Genomic DNA, 18,335 nt, shown 5'->3' on the forward strand with positions numbered 1-18,335 from the left:
TACATACATTGAATACATAAAATTACAGAATCTGTGAGGACAATTCAAAAAAAATGGGCAGCCACTGACCAAAAATGGCCCATGTACATGCAGTCTGATTTTTCTTTTAAATCAAGACTTGAGGATTGGTTCCTCACAACTTGGTGCTTTTTGAAAGCTTTCACCTCTACACACAGTGAGTGTAAATGCTGCACGCCATAATTTGGCAGTATTACCATACAAAATTTCTCACAGGTACAAGTCATTATACAAAGCACAGTGAGTACATCAGACTGCATATATTGCCTGACAACCAGGTAAATTCTGCATAGATGTCAACATCACCTTACTTGCAAGAAAACATCCAAAAGAGCATTTTCTATTAACACATGGTTTACCTGATTTTATCATAGAGCACAACATAAAAGTGAAGCACATATAACCCCGTCTTTCATTAACTCAATATGAATAGAGGATCTAAATCAATTTTAATAATTTAGAAACCATTATTTTTCTTATTTAGGATCTTCTGTGGTTTTAAAGCCCATCTTCCCCAGGAATATGAATAAATAGTTGCCTCTATGCTATTTTGATAATAATACTATTATAAAATAACAACCTCCCAAGCACTGAAAATGATCAAAAATACCTGAAAATTGAAATACAGCCTTACAATTGGAGTCACACAACCTATTTGCTTTTATACTGAGAATAAGCTGTCATAACACTGCCCTACAATCTGTAACCTCCATGTGTTCTCACCTGCAACAAGAGTTTCTTTGTCTTAAGGGCCTGTTTGTATAACATTCCTTGTTTAATTTAGACCAAAACAAAGAATAGCAAAGAGCGCACGTTTTACTTTATTTGCATTAAACTCAGTTACTCATATGGTTCAGGTATGCCAAAGGATTTAATAAATTTCTTTTGGCTTACATCTGGTTTTACATCACATGAAATGGAGAAAGAAGAAGGTAAAAATTCTCAGCATAATATAAAAGCTTTCAAAAAACAACGCATTTCCTTTTCTCCTAATCCAATCACTTATGCACTCTTTTTTTTTTTCCCCTCTCAGAAGCCTCTTCATTTTAATGCACCAAGTTCCACTGCTAATTGTCCTGTTATAGGTTTCAAATAGAAAGAGTTGTCTTTTTTCCCCAAGGACAAGGCTGCTGATTCTTCTCCATAAACTGTACTGACGGAATCATCTAAAAAAATAGATACCTACAGACAGTAGAGGAAAGGACTAATTTTTTTTTTTTAGTTCAACTTCAGCAAGATTAAAATAAATGTATTGATTGCGTTCTTACCTAACTAGTGTTGATATAGTATAGAAATTTAGAGATCATGTTAGACAACAGACCTGTAGTACTTAAAGACAGTCTTCAGATCACAATTTACTGAAGACTAACAAAACAAAATGAGTAGAAAATGGACAAATCAGATGATCCTCAAAAGTGCTAATAACTTTCACCAAAACATTACAATTTAAATCTCAAACCTTGGTGAAGGCTACCATTCAACAACTATCAAGTTACTTAGCTGAGGTTGACCAATGGTGAACTGGCTCTTTCAAAAAGCCACTACAATTATTTAAAAAGTACAAGGGACAGATTCAAAAAATAATAAAACCATCAACAAAACAATCTTAACCTGTCCAAGAAAGTTATCTCAAACTAAAAGTGCACTCTTCCTTATTCTTTTCTCAGTCTCCTCTGTCTGGAGATGCAATCAAGTTACAAAGCTAGCCAAATTATAAGCCTTGTAAATTCTTATCAAATCTGTGCTTCATAGTAAGCAGTAGAAAGGTCTTTACTGAGAGTACTCTGTACTTTGACATGTCAGTTCAGGGACTTTGTTCAAGAACCTTAACTGCGCTCAAGTGTCAATATGAACTGAAGGAAAAAAAAAAAATGGAGTATCTTGTAAACACACTAATTCACAGCTTCATATAGCAAGGGAACGCATGAACAGTGAAAAAGAAGAATCTGAACTATTACATGACCTGGAGGTGCAAATAACTAACAAAACACTGAAAACAATCTAGAAGCAGGCAGTCTCTTTCAAGATACCAAGCAGCCAAACAAGCAAGTGAATTTAGACCTCCTGTAGGGAAGAAGAATGCTGTAGTCATCTTGAGGGTCTTTCTTGATTATCTTCCTACTTGCTTGATTATCCTCCTACTTTACCCTCAAACCAACTTCATTGCTTCTATAACCTTTTCAGCTTTAGCTGTGCTGCAACTTAATATTCATATTTTTGTCCAATTCCACCTCTGTAATGCAATTTAAAGCCAAGCAGCCAACTAACTCAGGTTGAATCAAGTAGTATTTAGAAAATTTATAAAATACATACACACATCAGTTTCACATTTTCACTCGTCCCAGAAGTGCTGAAGTAGACAATGAACAAGTAGACAAAGAACAATCTCAAGAGCAACCCTTCCAAGGACACAGTCCATAGGTAACCACAGGGAAGCTCAAGGTTTTGTTAGTTTCAAAGACTCAAATTTCAACATCTTGAATGAATCCATCTCCCAGTTGCCACTTTATTTCTCCTCTATTCTTACCACTGTAACTTATGTGCCTGCTTTCAACACCTGGCAAAAATTTATCTTTAAGAACTGCCAACCTATAGCATCTACCTTTGCTGTGTTTCAGAAACGTGTCCAGAAGACAAATGGAAGTTTAGACTTCACAGAAATAATTCCTTCCCAAAGAACAACAAAAGGAAAAAAGATCAAAAGACCCTCAAAAGAAATACAAAAGTCTTAAGTAGATTCAACTTGATTCAATAATCTTAATTCAATGTTGATAATTTTTAAAAAATAAAATCAGTGACAAGTCTTTAAACTACTTCATACTTGGAAAAACTTCTATGTAGACTGGTAAAGCATGCCTGATAAAGCTAACAGAACTTATTTAATATTAACTTTTACCTCATTAAGCAAGAGGATATAATTTTAAGCTAGACACCAAATCCAGAAAGTGGGTAAAACTCATGTATGTGAAAGATAACTTGTAAGCCATACATACTCTGCTTTCTAGGATTTGTCTTAAACACAAAGGAGGGCACCAACCATTCAAATGCCTCTCACATACGCTGGCACAGAATGTAGAAATGTAGAATGTAGCAGCAGTGGTACAAGCTAGGTTCTTGGCTTTAGTCATTTATAGGTATTCTGGCTATCACTCTACCCTATTTCATCACAGCATCTCTGAGAAATAAAATTAATGAAGTTGCTCGTAATAAACTTGTGTGTTAACAGAGTTAAGACAAAAATCACATGTATATTGGCTCTCTCTGGTTCCTAAGTGTACCATCATTATAAACAGTTAAAAGATTATTCAACAGCACTGGTAGATTAACAAGCACACCATTTAAATACATAGAGAGAGAACATTTCCAAATGGAGCCAGTTGCTCCCCAAACCCTCCACCCCCCAGCAATGATCTTTTTATCCACCTATCACACAGATACTAACAGAAAAGAAAACAGGAAAGCAAGATTGAAAACCAGAAAAACTGGCCAGGTGTCATCATATCAAAGGCTTTTTTTCTTTTTTTAAATACAATCTGACTGCCTTTTTAAAAAACATCTTGAGAAATATTGAAGTGATCACTTGTATGCTTTTTTTTTTTTTTTTAAATAAAGTTAACAATTAAACTACTTAAGTTAATGCAAACATTTTGAAGTGAAGAAGCTAAATAGACAGCTTCTTTTACTAACTTATCAAGAGTTTAAATGATCAAGTGTGTCAAAGCACAGATGAGGAAGCAGGGTCACAGGGCTTGAGCAAATAAGGATACCTTCATTCAACTTAATACTGGGGCATGCATACAGACAAAACATTGCCAGGAGATGAAGAAGTGACACTTCAGTCACAGAGATGTATATTTAACTTACAAGGGCAAAAGGCATAAACTGCTGGAACAATGCTTCTGTTATGTTTTGTTTAAACATTCTAGCCTTAGTTTCTGCTGCACATCAGAATCTGCCTTATGGAGGAAGCACATCTAGCTGTTTTAGCACAAAAAAACATTTCTATTACATTTCCTTCCTCAAGCTTCAAACTCTGTATCAGTCTGGCAACATAACTATCAGCTTCCCTAACACAAATTTAAAGAGCAATGTCAATCATTGCACTTCATTACTATGTTTTGTTTTAAAATCCTTCCTATCCAATCACCTTATAAAAATGAACCCAATAAATGACAGTAAATACTAACTGCACCTTCGAGAACTGTCTGCTTTACATAAGACATCCTTGAATCACCACTGTCACTCTTATGCAGAAAGGGAAGTGGGACACTGAAAAGAAGGCAATTCAGCAATTCTAGCAACTAGATAGAGTTCCTGGAATATTGTTTTAGATGACTGCTCAGTACTTATGGCAGGCTGTTTTTGAAAAAGTCACACTGAAACTGGCTTTAATTTATTGCTAACTGGAAGAAAATCCACAAATAAATCTGCGTTTCGTGCACCACAGGGAAGTTGAAATAAAACCTGTTTACATAATGCAGTCATTTATGTCAAATTTCCCTTGCCATAAAAGTTCTTATTTCCTTTGCAACACAATGACATTTGTCTGTACAACAAATACAGGTTATTAAGGGAAGACACCATATGCTCAGTGCTAAACGATTCTTCCAGAACTTCTAGTAAGGTTGCATCTAAATGAATGCTTTTATTGTACTTAGGAATACAAACAGAACACGTCAAGATCTACACTCATCACTCAAGTAGTCTGAGCTGCATTTTTGTCCCTGTTAGGTAAATTGCATTAAGCATCTTCATAATTGAAGGGTCTTTAAATGCTTCCCAAAAATAAAAATCTTTGCATGGTAAGCAAGCTTCAGGTCAGTTATCAAGCACCGTAGGACTGCCACTATATTGAATAGCTACAATCATCACTGAATATGTGGAAAGAACACACGCATCACTCAAACATAACAGCAGTGACATTTACAGTAACGTGGACGTTTCACTGCTTCTATCACCATTTTCACCAGCAGTAAAACTATACCACAAACCTATCTGTATGCTCAGGTGCAGACAGAACAGCAGGGATACAATTTGTCCATTCACTGTCTATAGGTCTAAATATATATCACAGATGACAGATGCCAATTGTCACATCACAGCTGTTATCCCTTCTCAAAACAAAACTGCAGATTTTTCCACAGAAATCCTTGAAATATCATTTTGAAAATTATATGTACTAACATCAAATATTAATAGCCTTCTTACCCACCACTGCAACAGTACACAAAGTAGACACTCATCCTGGTTATTAAAATGGAAACATTGCAAATCAGGAATCCATTAGATTTCTGAACAGACTTCTCAGCTCTGACTAACATCAGCATCACCTTATACTAATATTGTGCAGTACCTCAAAAACATGAATAATATTTTGTTCCAATTCATCACTTGTGAAAGCTGTATGTCAACATCCATTATGGCTCCCATAGTTTTAAGGAGTGAGCTGCAGAGGTCAAGCTCAGACCAGATACCAGTCGCTCTCTGCCACAGAGATAACTACATACTGTAAGGCCTTGTGAACAAGTAATTACAATGAAATTAATGTTTTATGAAGGAAATGTTCTTGGTTTTAAAGGTCGCAAAGTGACAGATAAGAGTACACAGCAGAACAAATGCAGCAAATTGTTGTTTGACATGCAGGGTCAATGAATCCAAACAATAAATAGTTCTGTTCTTTAAATAATTAAAAATGTCAAGACACAATATCTGCAGACAAACAGTGTTAAATATGCAGACAGAAAATTTACTTCATATTTAAATGTTTCTCTTACCTGTCCTGTGACTGCTCCTCATACATTCTTTCCTTGCCTTCTTTGAAGAGTCTGATAGCTCGTTTTGATTTTTTCATGAGGCTATCAATGTAGATTTTAAAATACTCATTTTCACTGAGTTGTGCAAGTTTTTGGTTGTCATCGTATTTGCTCAGTATAAGTCGCAAATGTTGATAGGTGTCTGGTAAAATGTCAAGAATGTAGGGTGGGCTGTTTTTGAGTTGAAGCTTTGGGTTTTGGCACAGTCTTACCTACAAGCAGAAATAAGTAAATTTTAAAAGACAAATATGTTGGGGGCAAAAAAAGACCTGACATCTTAAAAAATGCACAAGCACGTTCCTCTACCTTTCAGAAATGAAGAATTAAGCCCTACCTCATTTATATTCCATTAAATCTCAACATAGCCCCTGATGTCAAAGGAAATCAAGTTTGACATAATGCTGTCACATTTATGACAAACATAGTTTGCTTACATAGCTTTTAAAGGAAGAAAAACTTTGCCTGCCCACTATATGCCACTGTAGGAAGTATACTAGCAAAACAGTATTGCATATCATGCCGAGAGTAATTCCATAGTAATAGAAAAATAACCTGTTCTCAGACCTGGAATCATTACCTTCCTAAATGGTACAAAAAATAACTGAATTATGTATTCAAAGAAAAAAAAAAATAAATCAATTCAGCTGAATTCAATACCTTTACTTGAATTCAGTCTCCACTGGAAATGTTTCTGGAAGAAAGCATTTTTGTTTTTGTTTCCAGAACACATCCATAGAGTAACTATGTCTTTGCTACCCAATATTATCTGGTAGTTTGTTCTGTAGAAAGTGAAGAAGCAAAACTAACAGGCTTTGAACACTATTGTATTGATACAGTTGATTTACCCAAGCTCAGCTAAAATACTGCAGAGGGATGCGTTCTACACGTGTGTACATGTGTGTGTACATATCTATAAGAAAAATAAGCCCATGGCATATAAAAATGTTATGGGTATCATTTGGGGATTGTCATAGTGTACATTAGTGACTTTAACAATTCTTTTGAGATAACTAACAGGGTTACTGAGATAATTAACAAGGTTGTAAAAACTTCTTAATACTGCTGAAAGACAACTCCTATTCCTAGTAATGTATCAACTTCAAAAAAGTGCACAGTTTTGAGCATTTCAGTGAGAGAGGGAGGCAGGGAGAAATACTGTTTCATATAGATCCCTTTGTGAACTCAAATCTATATTGCTAGCTCCTCACCCCATTTCTCGACCTACATCATTAAGAACTTTCATGGATTACAAACAGTCAAGTAAAAACATAATTATTTCTTTCTCAAAATGAAACATATACCAAAACACATCACACAGTGAGATTTAGGTAACCGTGATTAGAGAAGTGGAGATGGAAGAATGAACAGAAGCACTGACAAGTGAAAATAAAAGTATGTCTAGAACAGTGCAAACTCATTAGTACTACAGAAACACAAATATCATTCAAAGAAAGTACTTAAAACATAACATTCACAACAGTTCCCTCACACTACTGATCCACTGTTATTTCAGTGATTTATACTGCTCTTCCAGATACTAGACCAAGTAATGGCTCAAAAATCCATTTGATGCACTGTAAAAGAGATTGTCCTTCCCACAGAGAAATTTAGTCTCTGTGGGAAACAAAAAGACAGCAGATGGATACAGGCAAACACAAGGACACGAACACAGCACAGTTCAACACGGTAGTGAGTGTGCTAAGTATTTCTAGGTACAAACAATAAGGAAGGCCTTCAAGGCAAGCTATAGAATAATTTAAGTGGATCATAAAGGAATTCCTCCCAAGATAAGGAGAAAGCTGGAAGGAAATAAAAAGAAGCAAAGATGTTTGGTAATCTCATTAGTGAGCGATGAATTCTAGAGCTGCAAACCACAACTGCAAGAGACTTGGAAAAGATGTTTCTATTTAGTGTGATTAAAAAAAAAAAAAAAATGTTATCAGAACAAAACATCACAGTCAAAACCATGGGTTAGCAGATGCCCACAGTGACGTTCTCAAAGAACACAGGTCGGATGTCGTGGTATTCTTTAAAGGTCAGACAAGGAAACCTGAACATACTGATGGACAACATAGAAACCCCTGGATAAGTTTTAAAAGAATAAACTGATACAGAAGATCACGCTTTCTGAAGGATTCAGAAACAGCTTTAAAAATAACAGTTCAAGTAAGTGAGTTGCCTGAGTGATGAAGAAAGGAACTAACGAGAGACCTAAAATGGAGATTACAAATTTTATTTTTGTTACGCTAAAATTAAGCTGACAGACAGAATTCTTTAAGAAGATTTCAGGAATATGAGCAAAGGATTTCACACGTGCAGACAGACTGGGAAGTCATATATGTAGAACACATTAATTTCTTTTTGTAGTAGAGTTAAGAAAGAACTGCAATCCTAAAGATAAGAGTAAAATTTTCCCAGAGAAACCCTTATGAAAACTGCAGACCTTTTCCATGTGAACTTCTGTTTTCTGCAACTTACGATTTAATAAAAACACGAATCAATAAAGATAGACATTCTCTCAAAGCAAACTATAGATGCCACCAATCAATATCACTGATTAGATGTCACAGCCTTCTGGAGCAAGGAGCACAGTAACAAAAAATAACAGCTCAAAGGAGGAAAATATTTACTCAGGAAAATAATCAGCAATGACAAGAGACTACAAGCAGGGAAGGCTGCAATCATTTAAATTGCTTATTTATCCTCACTTTTCTTAAATCTCATGATCAAAGAATTAACTCTCTTTCTGAAGTCTGTATTTTCAATCAGATGTGTCAACAAGCAGAATGTGAATGGCTTTGTATATACTAAACTACAATTAAAATAATTGCTTATCCTGGATTTAAAAAAAAAAATTGCTTCTGCTGAATGTTGCATTTTAAACAGCGAGTCCATTCAAACATAAAAAGAACATCCAGTTTAAGTGAAGAATTATTTTCTCTTTCAGATATTCTAGAAAGTATTTTTCAGTCTGGTGATATTAGTCACATACACACATCAGAACAAGATCCTGTGGTCATGGTTTACCCAATTATGTCTTCTCTTCAACTTATAAAAATAAACACAGAACATTAGCAGAACTCTTATCTCCAAAACAACTCTTTAAGAAAAAAAATCATACAAAAAAATTGTATTGGACAGCTTAACTAGCTTTATACATTCCCAGTGGACAGAAAAAAAGAAAGCTAATTTTTAGTTTGAGTTAGGGGTCCAGTGAAGTAGCACAAGGCTTTCTCTACTTTTATAGAGTGCACAAGGTTTCAGCCCAAAGGAAGTCAGTTTGTAAAGAAATGGCTGGTAAACCATATGGTTTCCAGAGTCAGGATGTTCTGACACGTACTACAGCAGTTCACAATTAAAAGCAAGCAATAAGAAATGACAGCTGCTGACGCAAAAGATTTACCAATCCACAGAAGTGGTGTACATACCTTTCTTCAAAAGAAAACAGAACTCAAAGCAAAACAAAGTAACAAAAATAAAAGTCTCCATACTACGTTTTACAGAATGGTCCTCATCAACACTTCAGCAGCAGACATGAATCATATCACTACATGATTTGTGTATTGTGACTGAAAGCAAGCATGTATATATTTAGCAAGCAGTCTCAAAAAAAAAAAAAAAGAAATCAGGTAGTGAGTTACTAAGAAATGTTTCTGCCACTGAAGTAAACTAAGAAAGGCTAAGCTCCTTCCAACTATCTCATTGTAAATTCAAGTATTTACTCTAGACCTACAGGAACAATAGAGAGCAATTCTATCTGTGAATAACTAGAAGACTGCCCTAATCTAACAGAAACAGACTTTGAAATGGTTAACTCAAAAACCTCCTGACAAGCATACTCTAGTCCTCATAGGGGAAAAGAAAAAACAAACAAAAAAAAGAAAAACACTACAATAACATTTGTCTCCCAAAGACACGCACAAAAAAGCTGGTCTTCAAATTGAACATACTTCACTGCAGATTTAAAGCTTTATTCTGTAACATCTTCAGATATGAGAATAATAGATAGCCCTTCTCTTTGAGACAATGGACTTCTTTCAGAAAGCTGTAACTTCTATTTACTTTTCACTGCAAAGTTGAAAGCCCTGCAATAGTATGACAAAATAACTTTTACTCAAGCAAAGTAGAGCAGCCCCAACATAATCTGTTTTAACACCTAATGCTAGTCAAGGACAAAGAAAGGAAAGCAACACAGCTAAAACAGCAAACATGCAGATCTGCTAAATGCTGCTTTCAGCTGTGTTGAATGGACTAAACAATCAGAGCATCAGTGCTCTTACACTTCCAAAACTACACCTTAAAAACCTCTATTGATCTAGTACTTTCTGCCACACTGTACAAAAAAAGTCAAAGTATTAAAAAGCATTTCTAAATAACACAGCATAAGTGAAGCTTTGAAGATACCAAAACAATTCTTCAGAAAAAAACACAACACACAATGCTATCAAATACAAAGACATAACAAAAGAAGGTGAATCAAGAAAATAAATGAAGTGAAAGGATGACACTCCTTCAACATATACTTCATTCCTGCCGGAAATTACATTAAACGCAGTGAATTTTATTTTCCACTGTGGGGTTTGTTCAGTGCTTCAGAGGGATGTGATACCATCCAGACAGACCTAGACAGGTTTGAGCAGTGGGTCCAAGAGAACTTCATGAGGTTCAACAAAGGCAAGTGCAAGGTCTTGCATCTGAGTAAAGGCAATATCCTTTATACATTAGGGGACCAGCTGGAAGATGAAAGGATCAACCTGGGGTTACTGGTGGATGGCAGTCTGGACACGAGCCAGCAGTGTGCCTTCACAGCCCAGAAAGCAAACCGTATCCTGGGCTGCATCAAAAGAAGTGTGGCCAACAGCACAAGGGAGGTGATCCTGCCCCTCTGTTTGGCACTGGCAGGACTTCACTTAGTGTATTGCATCCACATGCGGAGTCCTCAGTACAGGAGAGACATGAACCTATTGGAGCGTGTCCAGAGGAGGGTCACAAAAATGATAAAACATCTCTTCTATGAGGACAGGCTAAGAGAGCTGGGGCTATTGAGCCAGGAGAAGAGAAGGCCCTGAGATGACTTGATGGTGGCCATCCAGTATCTAAAGGGGAATTATGGGAAAGAAGGGGATGGACTCTTTAGCAAAGCCTGTTCTGATAGGACAAGAAAAAATGTTTCAAGCTTAAAGAGAATAGATTTAGGTTAGATACAAGGATAAGAGTCTTCTACAATCGGGAGGAGGGGTGGGGGGCACTGGAACTGGTTGCCCAGAGATGTGGTGGATGCCCCTTCCCTGGAGAATTTCAAAGCCAGGCTGCACAAGGCTCTAAGCAACCTGATCTAGCTGTAGATGTCCCTGTTCATTGCAGGAAAGTTGGACTAGATGGCCTTTAACTGTTCTTTCCAAATCTAAGGATTCTATGATTGCCCCAAAAGAAGGCTTCTCATCAAAATATATTTGGAAGTGACCAGTGACCAATCTTTTCAGCTGAGCAAGCAGTAAGCAGTTGTTGAACATCTATGGTGTCACAACTGTACAATATGTTTCCGTGCTGGTAGAATACAAAGTAACAATGCTTACATTACATACCCAGAGGAACACTTGACTTTGGAGAGTCATATATACTTTGTTCCAATTAGGAAAGGAGAAGCTTCTATTTCTCTATTTAAATTCTTATCCACAAATAATCTATGCAGACATAGAACTTCATATCAACTTCAATCAGGTAATATGCTAGAAAATACCACGGTTATGACTGTTGATTTCCTTTTCTAGATCCCTTTTGGAACAACGACATTTAATGGATTTGCAAGATTGTGCATTAATGTAATAATCACTCTGTTGCAAATAACACCCAATCAGCACAGGGTTTCAAGCTGTTGAACTGCTCTCCAGCTGCTCATATTCACTTGACAGTTTGTCTATTGGCAATGTCAGTTCAAAGGAAAAATTACTGCTTACTAAGTTACAGCAGTAATACTTCTTTTACTCACTAGGTCAATAGTACAAGCTTTGGAGATAACACTCCAATTTACTCTTGGATAATTAGTAAAATAGCAAATCCTTATTTGCAATGTCAAACAACTAGGAGAGTCAAGAGAGAGCACACAAACACTTCCTTTTGTCAACCTTCCCAGTAGAAAGCATCATTTTCTGAGCCAGTGTATTGAAAAAAAATATGATTGAAAGTTCCTGCAATATTCCTGTTTCCTAAAAAAAATCCTGCTCAGAACATGTCACAATTCCACCAGCTTAAAACCCACCATAGTATAACATGCACAATAGCACTGCCAAGTCTAAACAGCCAGAGCAGTAAATTAAATGAACTGCTCCCATGCTTTATATAATACACATTCTCTCTCAAAGTTCTTCCCAAGATAACCATCATCTTCCAGTAGTAATGCATTCCTAGTTTCAAGGTCTTAAATTCATTAGGCGGAGCTTTTACATACACCATAAAACCTATCTTATAAAATGCCAACATTGGTGGTCATGCTTAATATCTCATTGTTGAAGACAAGTAATTCATACAGGTGATACCACCTACTAACAGAGGAAAAAGCAGAGAGCATGCAAGGAAAGGTACAGAATGGAAGGAAGAAAGGAAATGTAAGCTGGGAAAAACTGAGCTCTGCTTCTAGTTTTTAAGACTACTCTTTTCCATCCTTTGGTCAAATAATAGCTTTGCTTTGCTTTCATCTTCCCTTTCACTCACATCTTTAGAATGGGAGAAAACTTTAGCCACCTAACCACAGCAAAACAATAGTTATCACAGCTATTATAGACAAAGAACAAACAAGAATGATGACTGTTACTACAAGAGGCAAAAACAGACCTCAACGCCACAACCTCATCTTGGGTGGCATCCCACTGACTTTGCATAGCCTACTGCCTTCACTGGGCATTACTTTTATCAGTGAACAACCACAGACATCAGTCATGGGATATGCTGCAAAAATGGGATTTGAAGAAACGCTTGAATGAGCAGGTTTCTATTTCTGACTTTAATCCTTGGTTTTGAATTTAGGCAGATGACAAAATGGTCTTCTTGTGCCTACTGTTGCATGGGGCTGTGACTTAAATTTGTTTGCCAACATATTAAATTTACTCAAACACATCCTTTCACTCTAAGCACCAAACACTAAAAATTCAAGCAGAAAGCTACAGCATTCTCACACTATGACATCATCCTGTCTGGTATACTTTAATATAATTTGGAAACAAAATTTGATTAACTGAGAGCAGCATAAAGAGGATACATTAAAGATCCAAATTGAGGACACTTATCCAGTAAAATGAAAAAAAGAAAGCACAGTACAGTGCCCAGTGAATTTTACAGAACAGGCCTTGCTGGCTGCTCCAATGCTCTGTCAACAACTAACTTTAACATAACAGATGAGTGAAAGTAATCTCCAAGTCCAAGCACTGGGCTTAAGATTCTCCGGTATTTGTGGACACACAAACAACCCAAGGACAACTGTACCATACAGACTTGTAAATTAAGCTGTACATTCCCCACATGGCTTCAGCAATGACACATTGGGTTCCTGGCTTACGAGCAGAAAACTTCCCTCTACCAAAGAAAAGTGCCTGCTTCCAAGGGTTTATATTTGCACTTCTCATTACAAGATGCTCACTGTTTACAGCATCCTAATCAGTAACAGGAAAATGCCAAAGACTTTGTGTTAATTCATACAATGCCATTTGTATGAAGGCTGTTTCCTAAGTTTATAATCATTGTCAGAAATTGTGGTAGAAATACTGTTGCTATTCTTGTAGCTTAAAAAAAAAAAATAAATCAACTACTTCCAAATCACTACTCATCAAGGCCCATTATGTTAAATTAACTCTCTCTGCTATGGCAGCTTAACTACTGGGGAACTTCAAGAGGTGTTGAACACCTGCATTTCAGAAGAGCCACAGGGAAAGCAAACAGTTACAAGTAATTCCTGGAGTTAAAAGGTAATAACACTTGATTTAAGGACCTAAGGCTAACAGCTTCAAGAGGAAGCTGTCAAGCATCACTCATACACAAAATAGAGTGCCTCCACCTCCTCAACAGCTATCTGTGCTATAAATCAAACTATTCCTATCATTGGTAAGAAACTCTCCTAGCTAATCTACAGCGATGTTTTATCTTGAATAATGCTAAACAGAATTTCTGGGGCTGGTTCAGGGACATGGGAGAAGATCCAGAAAACTGAAGTCTATCCTCCTGTTTCCTTAAAAATAACTTTTGATAGAATGTATTACTAGTGTATTACTAGTTTCAGAATGAAAATTCGAAGTACTTTAAAAATCATAGAAATGCTGAGCACACACTGAGAAGTTAGATTTGTATGGCACACCTATTTACAGAACTGACAAGAGTGACATCTCCCAGTCCCCACACACATTCCTAAAAGCATAAACGTATCTACATTACCATCATGAGTACGTCTCACAGGACGATGAGCTTAACTAAGTTTCATGCTTCAGAGGTCTTGTTTGCAGACTAACAACGTGATCCAACACAAAACACACAGAATACGTGATTACAAGACCAAGTTAAGCAGTTTCTTGTTAGGACAGCTCAGCTTTTCAAGTTTGAGTCATTTTAAGGGATCTGAAAATAACAATAGCCTGAGGCAAACACACATATTTGTTTTCCCAACACAAACCAAGATTAAATAAAAAAAACACATAGCCGGAGGCCACAGAAAAGAGGAAGAAAAAAAAAAAAGAGATGAACCGTGTTTAAATAACCTAAGACTGAAGAAGTCATCCTTACTTCCCATAGCACGCAGAGCACAGCAATTGAAGCTGCAGGAAGATGCTGCTTCCCCACGTGCATCTTTTTAAATACACTCATTCTTCACCCAGCATGCACACATACACACTCACCACTTTGTCCATGAGCTTCCAGGTCTTCTCCACAGTCCTTCGGTCGGCAGCTGCCTGCTTGGGGGGGCCCACAGCATCTTGAATGGCATCGATGAAGCCCAGGATCCGTCCTTTGCGTGGGTTCCGGCCGTTCTGGGAGTTGGCCATCTGGGAACTAGGCTGGCCGTGGGGACAGAGAACAGAGACTCACAAGGTGCTCCAGAACATCTTGTCACGCAGCCAGCGAGGTAACACTTCCTTCTTCACAGGCAGGAAAGGGCAAGAGCAGGGCACGTTTAGGAACAACTTTAACTTCCCGTGACAAACAACCTAAACCCACCTGGGCTGTGTTTATACCGGAGGAGGCCATCGCGGATTTATTGTCAACGGCCCCGCCAAGGGCTGGGAGGGTGGGGACGACAAAAACGGGAGACGAGCCGCGGCCAAAGGGAAGGAGAGGAGAAAATAAATCAGCGCGGAGCGAGGGAACAGCCAGAGAGGCCGCGGACAGGCAGACAGACAGCCAGACACTTACATACAGAGCGGCAACGAGCGCGTGCTCCTCCGCCTACCCGCACCCCAGGGCGCAGGGCCGCGGCTGGCGGGGCGTCTCGGCTCTCCCGCTTACCGCCCCGGTGGGCGGCCGGACCGCATCCCGCACCCGCCGCTACCGCTGCGCTGCGCCGGCCGTCAACGAGCGTCGGCGATCGCCGCCGATATACGCGCGAGCTCTTCCCGGAGCCGAGCCCTGCGGCGCTGCCGCTGCCCCGCGGACAAGCCCGGAGCGCCGCTGCCCCGCCGCCCTGCCCGCCCAGCAGCCCTACCCGCCGCTGTGTGCTCGCGTGTGCGGCGAGCGAGCGTTCGGCAGCAACGCGCTAGAGAAGAGATAGAGAGAGGCACACGCACAGATCTGTATGCAGCACAGCTCACAGCCCCAGGCACGCTGTGGTCTCCGCGCGATCCGAGAAAGTGAGGCTGGCGAAGCTCCTGCTGCCCCGTTCCCTCCCCCGCCCCGCAGCGTTCTGGCGGCCGCTCCTCTCCTCGCAACATGCCCGCCCCGAGGCCACGGCTCGGTCCCACGCATGCGCGCCGGGAGGGGAGTGGGCTGCGACTTAGTGAAACCCCGCCCTGGTCCCTCGGGAGGGAACTGCCGCCCTCCGCGCAGCCAATCAGAACACAGAGGTGGCTTTGCTTGACGTGGAAGCCAGCAAGTGAACTTGAAGCTGGACAGGGGCGGGGAAGCGGGGGCCGGCGATGTTGAGAGTGATAGGAAAACAGGCCAGTGGGAGGGCTGGAAGGAGGGAGGAGGAGCTTCCGGTCCCGCCCCCTCACGCGTGCCAGCCCGAGGGGGTGGCTTGAAGCCCTCGGAGGCTGAAGTGGCCGTGATGAGGTCTGAGGGGCTTCGGTTTTGGGGGGCTGTGTTGCATGGTGCGGGGCTCTGGGCAGTGCATCCTCCTCGTGGAGCTGCTGTGCTTCTGTTTCGTTGAAGCACGCAATGTGTGTTGAGAATCAGTTGCCTTCTGGTGTTTTCTGCCTGTACAGCTCTTGTTCACACTTGTGAGAGTTTTGTTGTGGCCACAAAGGGCAGGAGCTTCTCTTCCTTCTTCACGTCTGTTTTCTCCTCTTATGAGAAAGAGAGGTTTTTTTCTTTTTAAGCCAGCAGTGAGGTTTCCTGTGTTAAGGATGGGCCAGAGAGCTGCAGATGCTGACAGCAGTTCCTCAGGGCAATGAGTGGATATATGTTAAAAACTTCCCCGTGTGTTTACTTTATATGTGGGCTTTCTGTGGGGGTATGGTAAATAAACCCCGACTGATGAATGCCACGTTTTTTTTCAGGGACCAGTTTTTCTCAAATGTTTATGTTACTGGTGAACACTGGAGAGGAGAAAGTGAAGCGTAGGCACATGGGGTGCAAGGCGTTTGACTTCAGAGCCCTTTGAAGACGTTCCAGGGTGTACTTACATTTTGTGAGTGTTAATCTTACAATTAATTATCATACAAAGAAGCCAAAGCAGTTTAAAGCTTTGTGGTTATTTTACGAAGATAATTATTTTAGAGACTGCTTTTGATTTTCCGAATGTCAGTAAGTGTGGGATTTCTGTAGTTGTTTCTAAACGTTCTTGATTTCCCCCCCCCCTAATTTTTAGCTTTTAGTAAAACAGCAGTTGAAGAAAAACAATAGAAACGCTACTGTGGAGCATTTCAGTGTTCCTTTTATTTATAATGTCATTTACAGGTATTTTTAATGTAGGTATCTTTCTGTTGATATGAAACGTGTCAAGTTACTACTGTGGGCATAGGTACAACAACTAAAATCTCATCATTAATGTCTCCCTCAAAGATCATTGTTCCTTTTTAGCTTTAAAATACAATTTGGCAGGCACTTGCCTTAAGTGGGTTGGAAGCTTCTCAGTTCATTGTAGGCTTTGGATTATTCTCTTTTCTATGTTGATTTCAGCATTGATTTAATACTCTTCACTGGCAGCTCTCCCTATCTTTTTTTTTTTTTCCATCTGGAGCTCTGCTTGCGTAAGATTAGGTCGGTAGTGACTGCTCTTCCTCCTGCTGTCTTTCTCTTGGTTGTGGGTAAATCAGATGATCTAACGTATTTTCATGACCTTCTTAAATTTTTCCTTATTTTTGTTTGTTGTTCTGCTTTCATTGTTATGTCATTCTCTTCATATTCTGTGCACTGCCAAGAGCTGTGGTCTATGAGCTGGACTTGGTTGCCGTGTAGGGCTGAGTCATGTTGTCTTGCAGTTCATCCGAGTGCCGAGCCAGCAGGAATAAGCAGCTTGGTTTCCTGCATCCCTGTGTGTATGTGTGTTGTGCTATTAAGCAAAAAGCCAGCTGTATTAGAAAAAGGAGTGGTTTTCAGAAAACCTCTTTTTTTCATTGTCTGTGCTGTACAGTAAGTACAGATATTCTGGGAAATGGCATCCTCAGAGGATTATATGAATTTATGTTGGAAGCTAGCTAGCTGGAACAAGTGAGTGAAACAGACACCTCAAGCTTCGGTATAAAGAATGTTTGAGATGGGCTAAACTTCTGTGTGCTACGCCATGAAAGGACTGGAAGACACAGCATCGCCTTTGTGCTTTCAAGCATGCAGAGTGAAGGGACCATTTGATAAAAGGCAGCTGAGAGAGGAAGAGCAGGCAGCTGCTGTGTGTTTGAAGTTCAAGGGATATGGTTGTTAGCAGTGGAGAACTTAAGGACAGAACTTGTCAAGTGGATCTACAGGGTACATGAGGATAAAAGGCCCTTGAAAAGATGGTGGCTGAAGGCACTGGCCAGCTGGCTTATTTTGGTGCAGGCCTGTGCATTGTCCAGAGGAGCATGTGAGAGGGTAATCGCCTTGCACAACTTTGTGCACTTCAGTAGCCTAAATTAAGAAGCTAGTCTGCTGTATGCAGATCTGTTGAAAGACCACAAAAAGACTGCAGGATGATTCAAAGCAAAGAGATAGATTCAGACACTTTGAATCTCTGTGGGGAAGAACAAAAAAAGATTTTCTGTTCAGGCTAAGTGGAAGGGTTCTAGGTAAGCTTGATACCTAATTAAGGTCCTCAACCTTGTTAAGTTTTTATTCAATTGTGTTGTGATGATTGGATGGCTGTTGTAAGGATTTGCTGAAGTCCTTTAA

At 39.3% G+C, this 18,335-nt stretch overlaps 1 protein-coding gene and 1 long non-coding RNA gene across 6 annotated transcripts in view; one reads left to right on the top strand and one right to left on the bottom strand.

Moving 5' to 3' along the window:
• Positions 1-15,739, bottom strand: part of CBLB (Cbl proto-oncogene B) — a 123,736-nt gene extending 107,997 nt beyond the window's left edge. The window contains exons 1-3 of one of the 3 annotated variants that reach the window (XM_042809892.1): positions 15,596-15,739; positions 14,711-14,869; positions 5,793-6,043 (exon numbers count right to left, since the gene is read on the bottom strand). In XM_042809892.1, the coding sequence (XP_042665826.1) occupies positions 5,793-6,043; positions 14,711-14,869; positions 15,596-15,739 (554 nt within the window). The remainder of the gene's footprint in view (positions 1-5,792; positions 6,044-14,710; positions 14,870-15,595) is intronic. The other 2 variants (XM_042809895.1, XM_042809894.1) reach the window with 2 other exon arrangements.
• A 275-nt stretch (positions 15,740-16,014) lies between these two features.
• The window catches only part of LOC122156223, a 205,757-nt gene continuing 203,436 nt past the window's right edge, over positions 16,015-18,335 (top strand). For all 3 annotated transcript variants that reach the window (XR_006167415.1, XR_006167416.1, XR_006167417.1), the window contains exons 1-2: positions 16,015-16,079; positions 16,526-16,656. This is a non-coding gene — a long non-coding RNA (uncharacterized LOC122156223). The remainder of the gene's footprint in view (positions 16,080-16,525; positions 16,657-18,335) is intronic.

The sequence above is a fragment of the Centrocercus urophasianus genome, unplaced genomic scaffold (assembly GCF_019232065.1).
Source record: "Centrocercus urophasianus isolate 14NV4802_14NV808 unplaced genomic scaffold, USGS_Curo_1.0 seq_12, whole genome shotgun sequence".
Lineage (NCBI taxonomy): Eukaryota > Metazoa > Chordata > Aves > Galliformes > Phasianidae > Centrocercus > Centrocercus urophasianus.